This window comes from Centroberyx affinis, unplaced genomic scaffold (genome assembly GCF_046629955.1).
Source record: "Centroberyx affinis isolate AG114_WGS23_722 - 3 ecotype Tasmania unplaced genomic scaffold, CSIRO-AGI_Caff_v1 ptg003068l_1, whole genome shotgun sequence".
Taxonomy (NCBI): Eukaryota; Metazoa; Chordata; class Actinopteri; order Beryciformes; family Berycidae; genus Centroberyx; species Centroberyx affinis.
The window spans coordinates 1-21,878 of NW_027281153.1; the positions used below are offsets into that span (position 1 = coordinate 1).

At 39.9% G+C, this 21,878-nt stretch overlaps 1 protein-coding gene across 2 annotated transcripts; it reads left to right on the forward strand.

The window, feature by feature from the left end:
- The first annotated feature begins 10,208 nt into the window (after nt 1-10,208).
- LOC139659335 (mitogen-activated protein kinase 1) lies at nt 10,209-21,129 on the forward strand. 2 transcript variants are annotated; one of them, XM_071537569.1, is made up of 8 exons: nt 10,209-10,325; nt 11,583-11,772; nt 12,453-12,569; nt 13,684-13,798; nt 15,193-15,324; nt 17,223-17,332; nt 17,780-17,912; nt 19,961-21,129. In XM_071537569.1, exons 1-7 carry the CDS (start codon nt 10,315-10,317, stop codon nt 17,894-17,896), a joined length of 792 nt encoding a protein of 263 aa, XP_071393670.1. In that variant the 5' UTR covers nt 10,209-10,314; the 3' UTR covers nt 17,897-17,912; nt 19,961-21,129. The 2 variants fall into 2 exon arrangements, with proteins under 2 accessions (XP_071393670.1, XP_071393669.1); XM_071537568.1 differs by having other exon boundaries at nt 17,780-17,908.
- The last annotated feature ends 749 nt before the right edge of the window (nt 21,130-21,878 follow it).

Sequence of the window (21,878 nt, forward strand, 5' to 3'; positions counted from 1 at the left end):
GTCAAGCCGTCTGATTTGTGATTACTACAGCAGAATAAAATGGAATTAATATCAAGATTAATTTTTCTGCCCCACGATACGTATTGTCACATTCTTGTATTCCGATGTACTGAATTTTGATATACTGTCCCATCCCTATTACTAGACTATTAAATTGCTACCTTTGATTAAAACAAGAGTAGGTCAAAACCTAGTATATGGCTGGACCGTGTATGAGTGTGCCACATGCCACGGCCGACCAGTGGTGTAACTAACTCCGCTGTAGACTGCTAATACAGAATAATAGTCCATACATCCATACTGATCGTTCCAGCGCGTCCCGTCTCTCTCTCCACCGCTGTCGTCTCCACCGCGCCCACGGCCCGCATTGATCCTGCCGATCCAAGCGCCAGAGGCTCTGTTACCCGTCGGTGCCGAAAACGCTGTTCACCGGACACCGGGGGCGCATTGTCGTCGGGACCTCGGCCGGATCATCGGGAACAAATCGGCGCCCAGCTAGTGGCACCGGCCGGAACCGTAGCCCCGGGAAACTTTGGGAAGGTCGGCAATAAGCCCTCGGCGTGATGAAACCTCCATGCTTGTTTGTGTGTCTCTCTCCCCCGACAGAACGGAGGATTTCAGGTGGACTGAGCTCGCGCATATGCATCGACATAAACGGTGATATGATATAATTGTATAGATTCTACTTTAGCTTCAGCTTACATGCATGATATTGGTCAGCCTGCTTACTGTGTGGGAGAAACGGGCTCCCGATCTCAGTGGAGAAACTAGACGGCGGAGAAAACGAAACTTAAATTTCTGGCTCTGTGACGCTATGATGTGCCACGTGCCACGGCCGACCAATGGTGTAACTTAGTCAGTCAGTCAGTCAGTCAGTCAGTCAGTCAGTCAGTCAGTCAGTCAGTCAGTCAGTCAGTCAGTCAGTCAGTCAGTCAGTCAGTCAGTCAGTCAGTCAGTCAGTCAGTCAGTGACAGACATTCGCGTTTGTAGGGCTGTTGCGGTCCAGCCAAAAACAACTCTATGCCAAAATCCAGTACTAATAGTTTAAGTATGTTTTAGGATCCTTTTGTTGTCTTATGAGATCTGTGATGATGATGATGATGTTATGGCAGGCAACACTTTTAGTGGTCAGTCAGCTTTCATTGTATCTCTTGGTCACATTTTGAGGTTAAAGTGAGCGGCAAGGAGTTGAATTTACTCTCAGTGCTGCAGTTTTTGACTCAACTGCTTTAAAATAAAAAGTGGAGCAGTGCTAATCTAGGCACAAAGCAGGGATGACTGACAAATTTACACTAAACACTAACCAGCTCAGGGAAGACCTTCCTCCCTCCTCCAGCTCAAACGCCCCCCTAGTTTGTGCACAGTTTTCTCTCCAGCAGCCTCGCCTGTTGTACCATGGTAAAACAGAGAAAGGAAAGTCAAAAGATAACACACATTTACATGTGAAATAAATTGTTTTACGCTGTCGTTGTTTGTCACCATTTCCTTATCTCAGAAAGCAGTACCATGCTGGCATTAGTTGATAATAATGATCCTTACTATCCCTTTAGCTAACGTTACAAAATACTAGTACAAGTTACAAATCACCAGGCTAGCATTAATAATCAGTTTGTTTGCAGAGAAAGTCAAGAGGCAACTGTGGCTGTTTTGCTTGGAGGGTTGTAGGGTGCTACTTACAATAAATGGCAAGTGCATCAAGATGAACAGAGACAACACTCTTGTCTGAATCTGTAATGGTATAGTTGAAAAATGTGAAGTTTAGGCTGTGATATTGATTAGATATACCAACGACAAGAGGCAGACATCCTCAGGAAAGCTGAGTACAGGTGAAGGTGATGACGGTTTGGCTAATCTGGTGACAAACTCTCACTGGTCAGGTTGAATCCTTGGGTGATGATGTATAGAGAAACATTACAGATTATTATTATTTGCATTTTACTATCTCATACTTATTAGGTATGAAAGGTTATCTTAATTGATTATCCTCATACATCATCACCCCCACATTTAGCTATGACAAGTGGAAGAATAGGTGCTTTATTTGATTAGCAGTATTTTGCTTTATGCAAAATGATAACAACTGCAACTGGTTGAATGTAGAGACTCTGCTGCTCAAAACGGAGATACTGTGGTTCAGGTGTTGGGTTGAAGTGGAAGTTATGCTGCGGTTACTTAAGGGAGTGGCAGCGTTCTTAAAGGTAGAGAAATAAACAAGATGATGATGAATGCTCACAGTTTCTGTCTCAACTATATTGTGGAATATAATAGTTGAATCTGAAATTTAAAAAAAAAAAAAAAAAAGAATGACTAAGAGATTTTTTTTTTAGGTCAGATATTAATGTGTGTTGTGTCCAAACTTTAAGGTTGAAAGCATAGACTGTTAAAAAAGATGGACGTAGTGAGTGTGACGTCACCCATAGGTTTCTGAAGGGCCATTTTGAAGCCAAATGTTTGGGTTCACGGGCGCCGCCATGTTGACATTTTTTGGAGCCGGAGCAGCCAGAACGAAGGCTCCTAGCGGACGTTAGAGGAATTGCAGCTTTCAGCCACTTCCTTATTGGCTTCAAAATTCACCTGTGGTTTTGGCCGCTTGATTGAAAGCCAAACTCTTGCTTCTAAATTTCAGGGGAACAATGTATTGATCCTGACGTTATGGCAGTGGCTGTGCTGTGATAAAGGAGGAATAAACCTGCAAAAATTCAGAAACCAATGAAAATATTGACAACATATAAATGTACTGTATATGAAGTTCTGACAAATTTCCAGTAACATGGCTTGACGGTTGATTCTATAACAAATAGAAGCACATCTGTATTTGGCCTTCTTGTGTTTTTCTTGTGATCTCTAGTAAGCCTGTTGTGTAATTCAGTCGCTGTAGGCCTACTCCCACAACAGACTTCATAGCCAAGGCTGTTTGAAGAAATGAGAATGGTGAAATGGCTTCAGCTTCAATCGAAAGTGATTGATACTGACTGAAATCAATAAGGCACACAATCAGTGTCCATTTGAAAAAGCCTGGCTTAAAGAATGGGGTTGATGAATTACAGATAGTATACCAGTCTGTAAATTGAGTGTAAAAAATGAGGCAGGATAGGGATGGAAGAGAGAAAGGAACGGCAATCACATAGAATCACAAAACATCATGCATAGCACTGTGATTTTATGTCAATTTCATATTAGAATTATAAATCTGGTTACCTTACATAGCAAAGACAAATGTGCCCTTGGATGGGATGCTGTTGCATTGTTTGGTATCAAAAAACGGTGATGTTCAATGCTGACCAGGAGTTATTTTATGATGATGTGTTGTAATTTGCTTTTATGGTGTACACACTTTCCCTCGGCCTGCCTCGTCTACTTCAGTTAGTGATTTCCTACGTTTCCCAGAATGACTTTCAACAACCCCCAGAGAACGGGCCTGAACTTGTTGCATTCAGTACGTGTAGGTGGAGAGAGCGATAGCAATCTAGCAATGGTAATCTGGTTTTACCAGATGAGAAAAAGTGAGTCGCATGCCTGACTCAAAACACAACACGTCTTGTGGCTGCATTGCATTCTGGTCTATTGAGGCTGCTGTCAGTGGAGAAATCGGTCTCTCTGCCTCTTCTACGATGGATTTCTCCCTGTATGAGTGTTGAATGTTGGTGGAAAATGGTGGCTCTAGAAAGAAGCCCTGGCTCTTTGATTCTGACTCCAAAACCTGACGTTTACTGTTGATGTTTTAGATTGAAAAATGTTCTGCTATTAAACTTCATTGTAGCTGTTGGAAATATTTCAACGTCATTATGTCTACATTTAGACAGTTATCCATGTAAATAAGAATACACACCAGCAAACAATAAACTTAGCCCAGAAATGCAAGGTACCTTGCCAATAGCTGTTTTTTTAACAGTGTTACAGTGTTTTAGGGTGGATTTTTCCTTATAAGTGCAACGTTTTTACATTATGACATTATTAAGTTTAGTGTGCTCCCTGATGTTTTATCTTACATGCCCTTTTTTTTACTACACAGCCGACTGACAGGTGAAAAGCTCTTTTAAACACAAAAACAGCTTACTGTCACCTCACTAAAAACAGGTCTTGTACTACATTGGTAGTAGCGTACATGGTCAACAGGGATAAAGCTTCAACAATACATTTATACTTCAAGTGACCAAATGTGAAAAACAAAATTGCCTGATTTTATTTTGATGCAAATAAACATAAATAATACCTTCAAACTGTGGATTTACTTGGTTGAAGACCCTTCTGTTGGCTTCTCCCCATATTCAGCAAAGCTGCAGGCTTACTACTGCAGCTTTTGAGAGAGACTGTATATGATCCATGACAGTTATAAGATGAAACTTTATTGATCCCTGCCGGGTTGTTGCAGCAGCAAAAGTAATAAGATTCAGTAGGAAACTAGGGAAAATAGAATATAAGCACAATAAAATAAGCACTAAAGCAATAAAAAAAAGAATGTAAACAGTTGTGGGGTTATATAAACGTTTGCTGGTGACAATTTTTGGTAGTGAAATATGGGGAAGCAATATGGATTACTAAACGTATGGAATAAGTTAGTTAATGTAGTTACTCACAGTTTTAACATACAGATGTTGGCAGCAACGATTGCCTTCTTATATGTGGTTTACTGAATTAGAAATGTACTGTACATCTATAAACAATAGAATATTAAAGTCTGTATAGAATATGATATAGTGGAACCACTATCAAAATATCATTCATATTTTGCAGAATATAACAATGAGGGAAAGATGTGACAACAGAAGCGATTATGTGACTTTACAGCAATAGATACAGTACACGATGTGTGAATATTCATCATATTCACATTGTCGGATTGGATGAGCAGCGCAGTTGCTGTTAGGTTGACTAATAAATGGCGTAATGCAAAGACCCTCTCCTCCTACAGTATCTAAGGCAGATACAGTCAACCTTCCTGCACACTAGCCTCAGCTTGCTTTATCAGCGTTCCCTTAAAGCCTTCACAAAGCATCGGACTCGGCGATGCCTGTCTTGTTGGTGCGTGAACGTACATATCTGGGCTTTCTTGTGTGCTCAGTACACAATGCCCATTGGCGTAGTGAGCTTTTCCCCTTCTTCCCTCAACCCAACCCCTTGAACATCGTCATGGTAACAGCCTATTGCATAACACAGTGGCTGCAGTGTAAAGCCTTGTATTCCCATCTCCTTGGAAACAGAGCCCCCCGCCCCCCTCCTCGTCCTCCTTCCTGGGCACTGAGCATGCTCATAAAACAATAGCAAAGCAGAGGAAACAGGAAAGGCAGCTTAGAGCAGATTCTGTTCAAAATGCACTCTGCGGCATACAAGAGCCCCCAGCGCAGCTCTTACTGGCATCAGAGCATCTTTATTAAGCTGAGGGCAGGGGTGAATGGCAGGCTCTTCACCAAGAGGCTCTCTGACACTTAATCCAGAGTGTGTGACGCAACCTTCAGTGTCATCAGTTTAGTACAGACATGTTCAGGAGACCTTGTTTTACTGAACAGTGTCAACGATTACAGTAAAAGGTCCAATAATTACATTTTTCCATATTTACCAAGTAGATGGTGTAAGTCAAAGCTCATGTTCATGATAGTTATTACCACAGCACCAATTCTATGAACATAGGCAAAGTCCTGTAATCGTTCTGCTTTCAACTAGGGCTACAACTGGGGATACTGACAAAAAATCTAATTGCGATTTATTTGACAGAATATCGCAACTGCAATTTAAACTGCAATTCAGATAATCATTTTTCTTGTCACTTTAAAATTGTTTAAAGAAAAGTGATTTTGTTAAAAAAAAATAGATGGCATTGTGCAGGATTTAATGAGTATGAGAAAGATTGCCTGGATCTCTAAAACACCTTATTCAGAAGTCCATTTTCAACGCCTCTCTTAAGCAAATAATTGTAGCCTCTTTGATTTGGAAATTGCAGAAGTTCATATTGCGATTTTTGTTTTTTCGATTAATTGTTCAGCGCTAATTTCAACCTGCCTCAACGTTTTGATGTATGCCTGCAGCCAATCAGCAAGGGGCTCCTTCCTTGCAGCTTCCCGTAGGATCCAATCCCTTTGCAAAGCCACAAAGCGTTAAGAGTGCTTTGCCTGTGTTCAAAGAATGGGAATTTCACAGACGCTCCGCCTTCAGCTGCCGTGTTGAACCAGGTGTGGTCTACTCGCTGCTGGACTTAACAACACCACAACAGTAAAAATCAAACTCATGGTTAAAATCATAGCTTAAAGTGCTGAATGCCTTTAGAGCATCGGTCTCCCTTATTAGCTCAAATTACAATACACACTCTTAATGATAAGGCTGGGCCAGTCAGACTCATACAATACACCTTGGCAAAGCAAGCATGTTAGTACTACACACACAACCCAGTGTACTTTGTACTTCCTCAAGTCCCTACTGTAGCAGGCCTAAGGACAGACTGACAAGGAACTGATGGGTTTGCCTAAATAGAAATGGTGAAATGTAGTGTGGACCAAGATTTTCCTCACTACTCACTTCACCAAAGTCTGTTTTATAGCATCCTGTGCATTGTAAACGGTATACTGTTATGATTTTGCAGCAAAACAAAAAGTCACATCACAGATATCTATGTAAGGGCAACATGTTTAGCACTTTTTTAAAAATGCTTGTGTCAAAAGTAAAGAAACAGAAGAACTGAAGAATGCCTGCAAAACTGACAGACAAAAGAAGAGGGTGGGTTATGAAATTTATAAAAAAAAAAAGTTGTATAAAGGACAGGAGTGAAATGTTAAAGCTGGTGAGCTGAATGAATTTATGCATAATTTGAAAAGGTGTAAGTAAATAAGTAAATGTGTTCATTTTAGTTTGGCTCATACATATTGTGATTTCTTTTTTTTTTCTAAGGTTGCTGTTGGCATAGTACTTTGAAGAATTTCTGCTTGTGTGTTTTTACTATGTTTGACAATATTTTGCGCTGTCAAAATTGGTGTAGCCTGTACCATTGACCGTTTTAAAAAGATGTGAAAGATATTTGTGCCAAGCTGCCTCTGCCCTGGATCAGATTTTAGCTCGATGAATAAATCTTACAGCACCCTACTTCTTCTCTGTAAACGAGGGTATCCAAACTGCTCTGGAGCCGTTAACATGGGGAGTTGTTTCCTCCCACACACGCGCACACATTTTCTCTCACAGAAGTGGAAAGGAAGGTCACTCATATTCCCCTCGCAGAAGGCTGGCACACTTTTGTTTACATTTCAATCCCTACTAACCCATCACTATAGCAACTAATTCTCTCATTCTTATTCTGTCATACTATGTGGGTGTGTTTCACTCATTTCTGTTGTGGAGTGTGCTGAAATATAATCACTCATGGCTAGGTCTAAGCTGGCGGGTGTGGTTCAGGAAGCATGATTTAGGAAACAACACATTGGATAAAACTTGAGTTAATTATTATTATTTAATTCAGCATAGACTGGCTGAGAAGCTAGAGCAGCATACCCTTCACAGCCAGCTGGCTTGGTAGGTTAGCGCACCTAGAATATGACATGAAAGTGACATTGATAAACTCCTGCGCTCAAGTTTAACCTGTTGCCTTTGTGCAGTATGCCTGGATAAAACTGCTAAATTGAAATTGTTGAAGTTCATCGGAGAAGCGATATCTTTGGTTCCAGTCAAAATATGACATTGCTGCCCCTACATATACAACTTTTAGAAGTGTGTGGGTAAATCCACTGCCTATTGGCACCTGGTCAGATATAAGATATACCTGTTGGCTGCTCATCTGTACTCAGATTTAAATTAACTGAGCATGTTGACACTAAAGCCATGCCTCTGCCTTCTGGGACAGAAAACATCTAGTTAGGGCTCATAGAAACCAAATTATTTTCAGTATTTTCTATATAGCTCCCTGAATTAAAGCTGCACTTGGCAACTTCAAACGCTGGTGGCCCCAAAGGGTAGTGAAGGGGCAACCGTTTGAATTTTGAGGACTTCAAAACCCAGAAATCCTATAAGGTGACGTCAAGCACGTAAAGCAAACTTCTCAGTGACTGGTGAGAGATGGTTCACCCTATAGAGACCTATTATTGGCAAGTCCAGCTTTCTCTCGCTTTTAGGAGCAAATTTTGTATTTCACTCTTTAAGTTTTGATTTGTCACTCCCTGCGCACTGAGTTACAAATATATATCATTCATTAAAACAAGTTAAAAATAGGTGGACTGAATTATTATGGACATTACATTAGAACCTTAGGTTTAATGTCACCAAGAGCAGAATAGTCTCTCTCTCCATCTCTCTCTGTCTCTCTCTCCTTCCCTCTCAAACTTAAAACACACACACTTGAACCTGCCAGCTGCTACAAAAGTACCATGGTTCAATAATAACAGGTGCTCAGCTTGGTGGCATCTTTTTCCACAAATCCATCAAAAGACACTTAACAAAAGCAGCTGTATACACATACAAGAGTCCGCAACAAATATCAGCCTAACTTCAGCATCAAAGCCATGATATTAAAGAAGATATTTGCTTCTTTTTTTAATTAAATTGCCTACCAATATAGGCTTACATGACCAGACAAAGAACCACCCATCACCAAAGATAAGGTAGAAAATAATGGTGTGCATATAGGACAGCAGCTATTACCGTCACCAGCAGCACATAAACATGCCAAATCCACTCCGTCCCCAAAGCTCCTCTCAAAGGCAGCAGTTCTGACACAAAATAAGAAATTCAGCACCGTGGAAAGCAAAGGGTATCTAAAATATAATGCTGTTGAGGATCACAGAGATCATGTGGGCTGGCATCGTGTTAATGCACATTGGTAGATGGCAAGAATCTTCCCAGGAAAAAAAAGCCCCATAGGCTAATATGTAGCCCTGATTTGTGCCACTCTTTTTCCCTCTTTATCTCTTAATGTCAATGTTTCATTGCTCGCATGCAAACATACACACCAAAATACATTTGTTTCGCCTGTGTTCAGACAATATCAAGAAAAATAGCGCTCCAGCTAGTGCTATTTTTCTTGATAATGTGTTACCTGCTAGTCAACATGTCTCCTCATGTAAGGAAGACTAGCTATTAATTTAGTAATAATAGCAACCATGTGTGCTCCCAGTCTGGATATGGTTCACAATTAAACCACCATTTTACTTGTTTTTGTTTTTTGTTTTTTGAATTTAACAAACTGTCTACATGTGCCATTTGACCAAAATCTTTCCTTTTCTACTTGAATGTAAATTTGACCGCTGTCTCGGCTTGGAAGGGGGAAATTGACAATAAATCACCAGGGGTGCATGCCATTGTGAAATATGCGAGATATGAAAGGCGTATACCATCTAAGACGAGTGCATTAACCTGTTGCCCTTTCATGGGATCTGGCTTTAGTGCTAGATTCACTATATAAGAGCCTGCCAGACTCAGGCGTGTCATGCATGCAAATACGCCTTGCCAGCCCTGCTAGAGGCAAGCCCCTGTATAGGTAATGTTTTTCTCATTGAAGTGCAGAGACTATTGCTAAAGCCTACATTGCAAACTGGGTTGAGCTGCCTGGTAACAGTCGTGCCCACTCTACATGATGAATCGCCACATTGTGCTCATTGTTGAGGGGAATATTGGTGAAGGATGTCTGCTCTGTAGCTAATTGGGTTTCACCAAATACTTTTATGAGATTCTGGCTTCTGGATGTGATTGTCCCCTGTCTCATCGCACAGAGCGTAAAACCCTTTCTCTTAGTGAAACTGCTCGAGTCCCTCCTGAGCCCAGACAGGACTCGATGAAGTGCAGGATTCAACAAAGGGCAATTAGTGCATCTATGTGACATAAAAAAACAGTGTTGGGGTATGGTGCGCTGGATCAGGACGGTCTAGCACTTATTGTAGAGACGACAGTACAGGCCTGGGAAAGCAAAATCCCATCCTTTTCCATTGCACCTTATTCTGTTTTTAATTCTGTTTATAATTTTTAAAATTATAGGAATTCTATTAAGCTTACCATAAATTAAAAAAAAAAATCCTTGGTTGGCTAGGACTAGATGTTTTGGTAATGCCGTATATAGGCTACTGCATGATTTGATGGCTTAAACGCATGTCAGATTCTCAGAAGAGGAAACCCACCTTTCGTGTTTCTTGAATATTGTCCCCTAATTTTTGTTTTTTGTTTTTACAATCCAGCTCTGCCTATGACCGGGACAACAAGATTCGTGTGGCCATTAAGAAGATCAGCCCTTTTGAGCACCAGACATACTGCCAACGCACCCTGAGAGAGATCAAAATCCTTCTGCGCTTCAAACACGAGAACATTATTGGAATCAACGACATCATCCGCACACCAACCATTGACCAGATGAAGGACGTGTATCCTTTTCTATAAGCTTCTCATATCTCAACGAGGGTTAGACCCATATTGTATTGTATTGAGACTTTGAAGGTTTTGGAGTTAGTCCCCAAGATTCACGTCAAATTAGAGTTGGATAAGAGTTTGAGCTGTGTTTTGTAGTGAGTGTTTTATTATATAATAGCCACTCGTCATCATATATTTGGCAGAGATGCTCTTCACTGAGGGCCAACATCAACAGTAACAAACTGGCCATGCTTGACTCAGGGGGGCCTAGTCACTCACTTTCATAATGTAGTATGTGTATTTTTACACTCTGCGGTAGATAGGATGATGGCTCAGACTGAAACTAGCAGAAACTGAGCTCATTGTTCTTTCTACTTGCCAGTAACTGTGAGCCGACTCCCAAACGGAAAGAAACCTCTAAAAACCTCTCTCCTAAACATAAATGAGCTCTGACTAAAAGTTATTTAGATATTTAGTGTCTGCAAGTTTTGACTGAATTGTGGCATCTCCTCGAATACCAATGAAGTCGGCTATTTTGCTTTCTGTCCATTGTTGTGTCCCGTAGTCCATGGTAACGCTGCTCAGACAAGCTGCTGTGGCGCCAAAATTATGACAATTAGGTGGCCTTAGGTGAATGATGTAAAATTGACCTATTTCTATTGTCATGACAACAGACAAATTACGCTTTGAGCATTCAAATACAAGACACACGTAGGTTGTATGGCTTGCGATCTGATTTTGTACCATATCCATGTGGTCCAGATCAGAATTGGAAAAAATGTGACTCTGTGCACCTTTTGCTGCTGACACTAATTAGAAAACATCAGATCTGTGTGAGGGGGGGGAAATCTGTATTGGAACACTTCCAGCTGCAGTGTGAACATAGCTATATAGTGTTGTCAGCAGGATTGTAAAAAAGTGAGCCGTGTAAAGATAATAAAAAATAAAACAAAATTATAAAGAAGAAATTTCTCATTCCTGACTCAGATTTGTCCCTTACGCCAAAGTAACTTCCAGAAGGGCACAACTCTAGTAAAAGGTCCTTGAGTGCTGGACAGATAACAAGTGGAAATTCATAAACCAATGCTGACTGTTCAATCTGTAAGTCTGTCGAATAGAAACCATTTCACGTGACAGGGCAAAAATAAATTAACAACCCACTGAAAGGGATGAAACCAATGTTTAAAGTCGCTTTAATTTTCCAAGCATGGAAACAGAATGCCGGGACTCCCACGATATTAAGCTAAGTTCTTTAACGTGGCGCTGTGCAGATATATTGTCCAGGATCTGATGGAGACAGACCTGTACAAGCTTCTGAAGACTCAGCACCTGAGCAACGACCACATCTGCTACTTTCTCTACCAGATCCTACGAGGGCTCAAGTACATCCACTCTGCCAACGTCCTGCACCGGGATCTGAAGCCTTCCAACCTTCTGCTCAACACCACCTGTGATCTCAAGGTACATCTGCCACTTGCATCGCAACCACTTATTATTACCGGGGTTCGACCAGTGTGGGCTTTGGCAGGCTGAAACCGACTGAAGTTGCCGACAGACAATATTTTGTGCTTTAACCCTTTTCATGCCAAAAAACAAGTATTCACTGTTTCCCCCCCAGAATTTTCTTATTGTCAGGGTGAAAAAGCCTTTGAAACAGCAATTAGACCATTGTGGGACACTAAAACGCTCCACTGAAACAAAGACTAATAAAATTCTTTTAGGGTTAGCAGGTTTTAAGACAGGGTTCAATGGAAGGGGAAACTGGGATACATTAGGCTTTTAAACAAAGAATTAATTTACAAAAAACATCAAGCTTTAGTACCAATATCGGCTCGATATATCAGTCTGACCCTAGTAATTACACACTGGTGCAAATCAACCATACAAATTAAATGCTCTAAATGTTCCTTTTTTAGCATATAGGATTTTTTTGAGTTTTTTTCTACCCTGTTGATAGTTGATATTACTAAGTTGTTAGTATCTGCATGAAGACTAGTTGGATTGCCAGATTGTTTAATGTTAGATTAAGTTACAATTTATCTTTAAATCTTATATGATCTGGCATTACCGATGCTGTCCGGCTTACTTTGATCTTGTGTCTTTAACACTGCAACCGTACTTTCCGTATCATCTTCCCTCAGATCTGTGATTTTGGTTTGGCTCGTGTGGCTGATCCCGACCACGATCACACTGGTTTCCTAACAGAGTATGTAGCCACCCGTTGGTACCGGGCACCTGAGATCATGCTCAACTCCAAGGTGAGTGACCTTACCTGCTGTACAACTTCTGCATGACAACTAGGATTAGAGAGGAAGAGAGTTGAGTCAGTATTTTTCTTTTTTGTTGCCATTGTAGCAGTTTATATGGCCAGGGCAACAGCAACTTTGATTTTTGTTTGTATTGCTGGTTTAAACATCATTCTGCATTTCATATATTTTGCAGAATTAAACATGATGGGGAAATGCATAGACCTATTACTCTGTTGTTTCTAGTTACTCTCATTGCATTCTCTTGCTACTGTACTGCTGTAATTTGTCAGTGTCATTTTTCCCAGCAAATGCAACTTGTCCCACATCCACTGTCTCTTGTTGAAGATACATACGAATTAGACACAAAAAGCCTAAATACCCATAAATTGAATAGTCTTAACATTGACTTACATTTCAGACTTTGTCAACCCCATGCAAAACCATGCATTTCAAAGTAATTTTATTGCACAACATGATATCAAAGGTGCATATTTTGCAAAGTGTATTCTTAGCATATATTTGTATACTAAGTGTTCCTGTGTAAAATGTATCCGCGGGTCCTTAAAACGTCTGAAAAATACTTAAATTATCTGAATTTAAGGTCTTAAATGTATTAAAATATCTTTAATGCAGTTATTAGAACTTTTCAAAATGCAATGACATGTTTCTTTTTCAGGTTAAAACAGAACAGGGTTAGTAGTACAATGTGCAAAACATTTTTTTCCATTGTGTCTGTTCTACTAAGCACAATTGGACTTTATGTCCCTTAACAATTAATTTCATGATGTCCTTTTTCTTATTCTGCCCATTTATAGTTTCACAACTTTCATTAGCTGTGCTCAGTTGGAAATAGGCTGGTGTTGCCAACTTTGTTCCATTATTTTGCTTTTTAAATTGGTCTAACTTTGCCTTTACCAGCCTACGCTGGTATAGCTAAACAATTGGAGCATGGCACTAACACTGGTCAGGGGTTTGATTCCCACTGGGGTCATCAATGCAACACATGTATGCATTCATGCTACTTTAAGGTGCTTTGGATGATAGGATCCGCCAAATGGCATATGTTATTATGCTTTAAGTATGTTCACGGTTATGTGTCTCTCTCACTCTCTCTCACTCTCAGGGCTACACCAAGTCCATAGACATCTGGTCAGTGGGTTGCATCCTGGCTGAGATGTTGTCCAACAGGCCAATCTTCCCCGGGAAACACTACTTGGATCAGCTCAACCACATTTTGGGTAAAAGTTCCCTTTATATCGTACCTAGTTTTCTTGGGATTGGAGTGGCATTGTGGTATTGTCACTTGAGAAAGACACTCAAACCCCAGCTGACCCAGTGGAGCTGCTCAGTGGTCAGTAGTACAAAACTAATTGTACTGGGAAGCTCCCATGTGTAAGAATCAGTCCCAGAAGGAATTGTCTGATGTCTTTTGTGTGTGATTATTATGATAAAAAGATTTTTCTTTGATTTGGCTTTTCCAATAAAATAATTCAGTGTCATTTCGGCATCTTATTCACTAATTTGCACTAAAAGTGTCAGTTTTTGAAAGTGCCAGTTGGTCAAAATTTGAAATTCAAATAAAAGATAAATATTGCTGTGTTTAAAGGGATTTTACTCCTCTTTTACACTTTGTGCAAATATAGCAGCATGTTTTGAGGAATATAGTGGAAAAGTTTGTACTTTCTGTTCAGTAACCACACAGACTTTGATAGCACCATAGGAGAGAATTGAGAGCAGATGCGAAGTGAACTACTTGGCAGGATAACTGACAATATAATATCATCTGTGTCCATGTGCAAATTAACAAAGGCTCTAATTCAAGTGGCCAGAACGCCAAGCCTGCCATCATGCTGGTAGAACAGAACAGCTAATTTACAAGACAGACAAGAAAGAGATGGATGCAGAAAGTTTTAGGTAAAAAGAGTTTAGAGCTAGTTTCCAGTAAAGTTGCTCATTCCATGTAGTGTATTTGAAGATTGACTTTCTCTTTATAATCATTATATTGTGAATCGCTATTATTAGCTGAGGATAATGGCTGAAGAGTCATTTACCTCCCTATGAAATTACAGTCTTTATCTCAGTCTTGTAGTTATCTTAATGGTAAAAATGAACTAATATTGGTATGGGAAAAATCCATAACAGTGCCTATCTCTAGCCTATTCGGTTGTTCAGTCAAGTGTCACAAAATGATCACTTAATGTTTTCCTACTGTAGATTTAACAACTTGATCCCGTCTTTCAATTATCTTCTTGCTGATGAGAGTTTGATGCAACAGCGTAGGATTTTTCGGGTGTTTAGACAAACAAAAATGTCAAACTCATTGTCAATAGCAACAACATCTCTGTGCCAGTTTATAGATAGTTGTTTATATGCAAGTATCAAGTAGCACTTTCCTGTCCTAGTGCTAGACCACATATTGCTTCTCCCATCTGTCATTTTGAATACATTCAAACTGTTGTAGTCCTTTCTCAAGGAAATTAACCCACATAGTGCAAAAATGAATTTCAACAGAGCCTGTGTAGATCGGTAGTGAATTTATTCCCTGTTTTTCCAAGAATTCCGTGTTTGCCCACTGTCCTACATGGATACAAAAGCTAATTCTTCTATCCATCATTTTCTCTTTCTCTATCAGGAATCCTGGGTTCTCCCTCCCAGGAGGATCTCAACTGCATCATCAACATTAAGGCCAGGAACTACCTTTTGTCGCTGCCTTTGCGCTGTAAAGTGCCGTGGAACCGCCTCTTCCCCAACGCTGATCCCAAAGGTCAGAGCCAGAAACAGCCTCTGCCTTGTTTATTCACCCATCTGCCGATTCACTTTACAGACAGGACTCCAGCTAATGAGGGAATTTCTGGAATATCGTGGAATTTTGAGAGGTTGTATTCCAGACAGGGGCAATCAGAGAATTTGATAAATTCTTCAGGGAAGTCAGGGAATTTTACAAATGGGTCACTTTACAGGAACATACCAGAATGTATTTTACAATTTGTTTCACACATTCGTTGCATCACATGGTGGTTTTGAGACCAACTATTGAGGAAACCAGACTGTTTACCCCTTTGCAAAAACATTAACAAACCAGGAAGGAATAAAATGTTTAGACCAAGGGTGTAACCGTAGCCGGGTTCCAGACTCCTGAATCTCGTCTCTCTTCAGATTTGGTCGAGTGAGTCAAAGAGTCTGGTGTTGCTCTATTCAGCAGCGATTTCTCGATCGGAAAAACGATCGGGCCAGTCAGCACCTTTGTGGGTGGGACTAAAGTTTGAACTGTTCGTGCAACGGTTTTTCATTGGTGTTGAGAGTTTGGAGTAATATTTGTTGAAATCATTCCTTAACCAACATGTTGTCTTTGGAAATACGATTATTTTTGTCAAAAACGAAGTTCATAAATACGCCCAGCATCAGTGTAACTGAAAATAACGTCAGAGCAGCTGGAAACGTCAGTCACTAGTGATTGGTTCGGGGAAAATCAACAACCCCCCCACACAGAAAACAGCTAACGTGGAGGCAATGTCAGACTGAATAATGGAGTGGGAATGAAATTGCCATTTAGTCTGAATATCAGGCTAGTGTAACCGACTTAGTTTTGGAAAGTCTCACCCTGGTCAATCACCCTGGACGCATCTCACCCTTTTCTAGTCTGTACCATGGTCCCCATGAGTTGTTGGTGAAAAAGTTCTGAATGTTGTATGCTGGGTAGCTGTGAGGGATGATAGAGTTAGTATTCGTGTGAAAATTAACTCCTGACATGCAGGGTTTGACTGGAGCAAGTTGGGTTCCAGTGTGACCGCTGCCATGCTTCTGAAACCAATGTGATGAGAACACTATAACCTGGATTCTTGTTTTATTTCAAATGCAAAAAAAATATTGTCCCTTTTGCATGCATAATTCAGGTTAAGAATCATAATGCTTTTCACTGAGACTGTCGCAGATCAATAATCATACTCAATCACATTTTCTTAAGCTCTTAGATTCACTTTTATGCTTTCTTATGCATTTGACAAACATGCAATAGTTTGAAATGTAATTTTACCTTCATTAACATTTTAACTGTCCCCTTCCTAAAGTATTTTTTAACTAATGGAATTGTTGAAATGGCCACTGTCAGATGCTATGAATGCTAGTGAGAGGGGAGAGGAGCTTGGAGAGGAAGCTGTAGCCACACAGGTACCATCCAAATTAGCTCTGTAGCTTGCTGGATTATTAAGATTGAAGTCCAATTTGCTGTCTTGCAGTCTTTCATCAATACTAGATCAGTGGCTGCTGGACATGGGAAGAGGGAAGCTAATTCTAAGTCAGTCTAGAGGCCATACTGTATGTGGGCTGCCCAGTTTCATTGTAGTGTCAGGACACATAATTAGTTTATGTTTAGGTTTTGAAGATGCACCAGCTCAACAACTTAGTCTAAGACAGCTTTCTGTTTCCTTAAATCAATAATCCCTTATAAAAATTCCCAAATCATGAATATAATTCACAAAATTACCCCCCCTAAAATAACCCAAGAGGGATGTAGCGTGTCCTGGCGCCCTCTAGTGGGCAGGCGGAGTTGTTGCTGCTGTTGATCAGAAAGTATACAAATAACACCTATATTAACTCCTTCATTGTCTCCGTGTGCCGTTTAAACGTTCACATCCTTCCTGTCCCACTGTGTTTCTGCTGTAGCACTGGACCTCCTGGACAAGATGCTGACCTTCAACCCCCACAAGAGGATTGAGGTGGAGGAGGCCCTGGCACACCCCTACTTGGAGCAATATTACGACCCTACAGATGAGGTGAGATGGTCGGTTAGGACTGTTAGACGTCAGCTTGTGTCATCTAGGCACTCTTGGTATGTTTTAAATGAGGACACACCATCTTTTGCCAGTGAGATTATAATCCTGTGCTTGTCGAGGTCTTTTTTTTTGCCTTTTCTTCCTTACATTTTTAAGAGTGTAGTATATATTTGTCTAGATGGCTCATGCATGCTATGAAAAATTGAATTCCTTCAATGAAATAAATTATGACAAAAAAATGTATCCGAAGAGAATTGGGTGATATCGTGATAAGCAACTGCAACATCTCTACATAACACAATGATGGTGCACATTTCCTTTCTTTCTTTTAACTGTTACTGCTCTAGATTTAGCTGATCTGCCATGAATAATCAAATGGGATCAAAACCAAAAGTCCCAACTGTACATTTACATGAGCATGTCCTCTCTGCCGCCTTCTCTGTGTAGCCTGTAGCCGAAGCCCCATTCAAGTTTGACATGGAGCTGGATGACCTACCCAAAGAGACACTGAAGGAGCTCATCTTTGAAGAAACTGCACGTTTCCAGCCAGGCTTTAGGTCCTAACATCTCACACAGGTAGGTAGGTCCATATGGCTGTAGGACCTGGTCATTGGTAACCATACTTAAAATAAGTAAGGGATCCGACGTGTGTGATGGCTGAGCCGGGAAAGAAAATATTTTTTTCTTGTGCAAATCGCAGCACAAACCACAATTGATGCAAGTCATATGGGCTCCATGTATGTTTTGGTATCAAAATATCGTGGTAAAATAAATTCTTGTGAGTGCAGGTGTACCGCGAAAAATCACATTCCCCCGAGAGAACTGTGTTTGCTTATTCTGTCTTTTTTTATACAGCCTATGGTCTTTAGATTTGTGCTCCTCAAAGACAGCCGTTGTTAGGTGTGCGCCTCAAATACGACAGAAGAGACTGAAAATCTTTGAATGTGTCCCTGCCTTACGATGGAGGACAGGACTTGGGGTAAAAGAGTATGGCCTCAAAATGTATGGTTATTAAATGCACTGTAGTCATGATTATTCCTTTTTAGGAGAAAAGGATAACAATTAGATAATTGCACCAGTCCTCTGAGGACCAGCCTCCACTGCTTGATATAATAAATAATATATTGAGGAGAGAGGCCATAATGAACACTACTCGCAATAACCCTACAAGTGAATGGTGTTGGAGCTTTAACGACTACTATGATTCGTTTGGGCTGAATTTAACAACTCACCATTCAAGAGCCGAAGTAAGGACCACTAAAGAGTTTAAATAACCTCACACAGCACACACAGTTAATGAAAACTATCCATTTAGATATTGATCCAAATTTTGCTCCTGTAGAGTGGGAAGCAGAAGCGCTCCATGAAGATAAAGCCATTTCAAAAGCCATCTGTTTTAGTTTTTAAACCGGCACTTTAAAGGGACAGCACCAATATAATTTTGCTTTGGGGTCATTATCGACATCAGGTTGCAGCCAAAGCGAAATGATGTCAGTGCTTTCCTTTAACGGTGAATGGCATCTATCCTAAGTGCGTTAAAATTTTGTCTAACGCCTTTCTCAGTCACATATCACTGTGCTTCTAGTTGGGTTATTTATTTGTTTTATTTCTTTATTTGCGTAACCTGTAGAGGCAAGAAAGACACCTAACCTTGGGAATAACAGAACATACAGACAGAGTGTTTATAAGACAGTAACACAGTGGTGAGACATTTCTACAATATGAACCATTCGATTTCCAATCTTAAATCTCCAGTCCTTGAGAATGTGGCGTTTCCCTTGTAATCCCTGCTAACCACACTCAGCTATTCCCCGACCGGCCGCTATTGTGATAATAACAGTCAGTGCTACATTTTATAGCCCATCATCTGCTTTCCATCAGCGTATATAATTATTGTATTTCTTCTCCCCAGCATTTCGATGCATAGCACCATGTGTCTGCTGGAAAGGAACCAAGTCAGAACTCCTAAATTAGACCAAGAGAAATCACACAACACAATGCTGTTGTTGCTGGGTTTTTTGTTGGCAGTAACCATGTGTTGTCCCATATAATATGTAGTATTATGTGTTATAACTGTTAATCTAATATCTCTCCATTAACATCATAAACCAGTAGCAGTTTGAAACTACTAGTGTAATAATTGAGGTAATAAAGTGTTGATGTGATAAGTTTCCCATTAATGGGATAAGTTAGCTACCATTAAGGTAATAACTTTTTCCTGTTAATATAATTATTATTGGGTGTTATTATATTAACGGAAAGGTTGACATTTTTCCAAAATGTAATAGTCAAAATAGTTTCAAATACCCATGCTACTCTTAAAAAGGGATGAAGATGTCTTTGGTGATCATCATCACAGTTGGGTATTGAATTTTGACTGTTATTACATTCAGCGGTTCAGTTATTACATTTTTAAAAACTGCAAAATTTAAACATTTCTATTGATGTAATAAAACCCAATAATGTAATATGAACTGGATATAGGTGGAATCACTCTTTGAGTTGTATCAATCGATGATAGAGAGCAGCAAAACAGACATTTATTTATATGAAAAGGTAGCGGATTATTACTTTAAACACAAACAAATATCAAAACATCTCACAGTCGCTGTTGTCTTTCCCCCCCAGATGACTCTCTGGACTGGCTTCTGCGCTGCCACTGCTCCTCCCTGCCTCCACTCTGTTGCTGTGATTTTTTTGTTTTTTTGGGTTTTTTTATTTTCCTCTCTCCTGTCGTCCACATCACCTGGATTCCTTGGGTCTCACTCGTCAAGTCCACTTTGCTCAGGAATGGCGTCAGGAATCAATCAATCAATCTCTGTCTCTCTCTCTCTCTTTTTCTCTCTCTTTCTCTCTCTCTATTTAACTCTTTCTATCTCTCTCTCACTCGGAGGTGAGGGGGTTACATCATGGCTTATAGTGTGGAGGTGATTTTGTGTTTTAAGCCAAGATAAACAATTTTTTTTGTGTGTGTCTCAAAGGCTTTGGCTCTGGCTATTCCTATTCAAGACCTTTTGTCTAGTCAAATGACAGTGATAAACTAGCTGTTGTGTTTTTTGGTGCAATTGTTGTGGTTATAATTCTGCCTATCTTGCACAAACAACGGTAGATTATTTTCGAGTGAGCAGGTTATCAGAATCATCCATCAAAAAGGTCTTTTGAATTTTCTAACATTTGTCATGCGGTGACAAGGGACACCGTGATTTCTCTCTCTCTTTCTCTCTCTCTCTCTCAAAAAAAAAAAAGAAAAACCCTAATTAAATCAACTGATTTATGCAATGAAATCACATAATCAGTCAGAGACTTTTCGGGCCAAAAAGCCGTCATACGGTGTTGCATTAGCTCTCTGAAAGCTATATGTTTTATCAAAGACCTTTTTTTTTTAATCCTTAACACACAGAAGGCCCAAATGCAAATATATTCTATAGCCTAAAGAGTCTTAAAAATATTGTAATGGCAAGAGTGACGATACAAGGTGAATCAGAAGAATTTGTAATGTTTTTCCTTTTTACTGACGGTTGAGAAACAAAATGCCCATGTTCTTTTCTCATAGTCATGATGGGTACGGTTGTGTAAAACCGCATTGAGTTGTAAGTTACAGATACAGGTGCAGTACAAGGTTTTCCCATCAATTTCGCCTTAGTGATGAGAAACTAAAGGAAAAGTGAATTTATAACGTACAAGCACTCGTCTACATGTACAGGATGATATTTTTCATATGGGGGGAAAAAATAACCGCGTCAGGATATGAATTCACTTATCACAGAGAACTTGTTTGTGTCTGGAAGAAATATTGTTGTGCCTCCCTTTTTCTTCCTGTTCAATGTTTTTATTTTTTATTTTTTTTTTCCTCTTTCTTCTTGTCTCTTGTCTCTTGTTGATCTCTCTTTCGCCTTGTTAGAATAATACTGTGCCCTTTGCATGACTGTTATAAGCTCTGTATACAAAGACGATGTTAAGTGCCACACAGCCGGGCCGTTCCACCCGGAAAGCCCAGGCTCTTCTTGTTCTACCTTTTTTTTGTGGTATTTCACTCTTCCCGATCACATGGTGCTTATGTTCTGTTTTTTTCTTTGCTTCGTCTGGTTTCTGTTTTAATTTTTTTTTTGCTGTTCTTCTTTATTTGTTCTGTACCTTTTTTGCATTTTGATAGATTTACTCTAATTTTGATCTACGCATTTTTTGGCCAAATTCCATCTGCATGCTGAAACAAATGTCTTGTAGTGGTTGCAATAGGAGAATAACCATAGCTCTGTATTTATGCCACAATAATCACAAACCGCGTTGTTCCCTCTACCAGAGAAATCCAGGCATGCGAAAAGTTGAAATAAGACTCCACGTCAAAAACAGGACAGATCATGTTTTCCATTTAGTCCTTCGCTACATGAAGTCTTGCTTCAAATTGCACATTTTCACGCTGATAACGTCAAAACCAGCAGAAAACTGCAGTGGAACTAAAAGTGCAAAACTGCAGCAGAAGTCAAGACCAATATTTTCGTCAGTAACTGTCGATTGAAGACTGTTCAATTTCAAGATTTTATTTCAG

What these genes read in the sequence shown, in the direction of transcription:
- LOC139659335 (XM_071537569.1), top strand. An exon ending in AGATCATGCTCAACTCCAAG is followed by an intron (nt 12,570 to 13,683) that starts GTGAGTGACCTT and finishes TCTCACTCTCAG; the next exon opens with GGCTACACCAAGTCCATAGA. An exon ending in ATTACGACCCTACAGATGAG is followed by an intron (nt 17,333 to 17,779) that starts GTGAGATGGTCG and finishes TTCTCTGTGTAG; the next exon opens with CCTGTAGCCGAAGCCCCATT.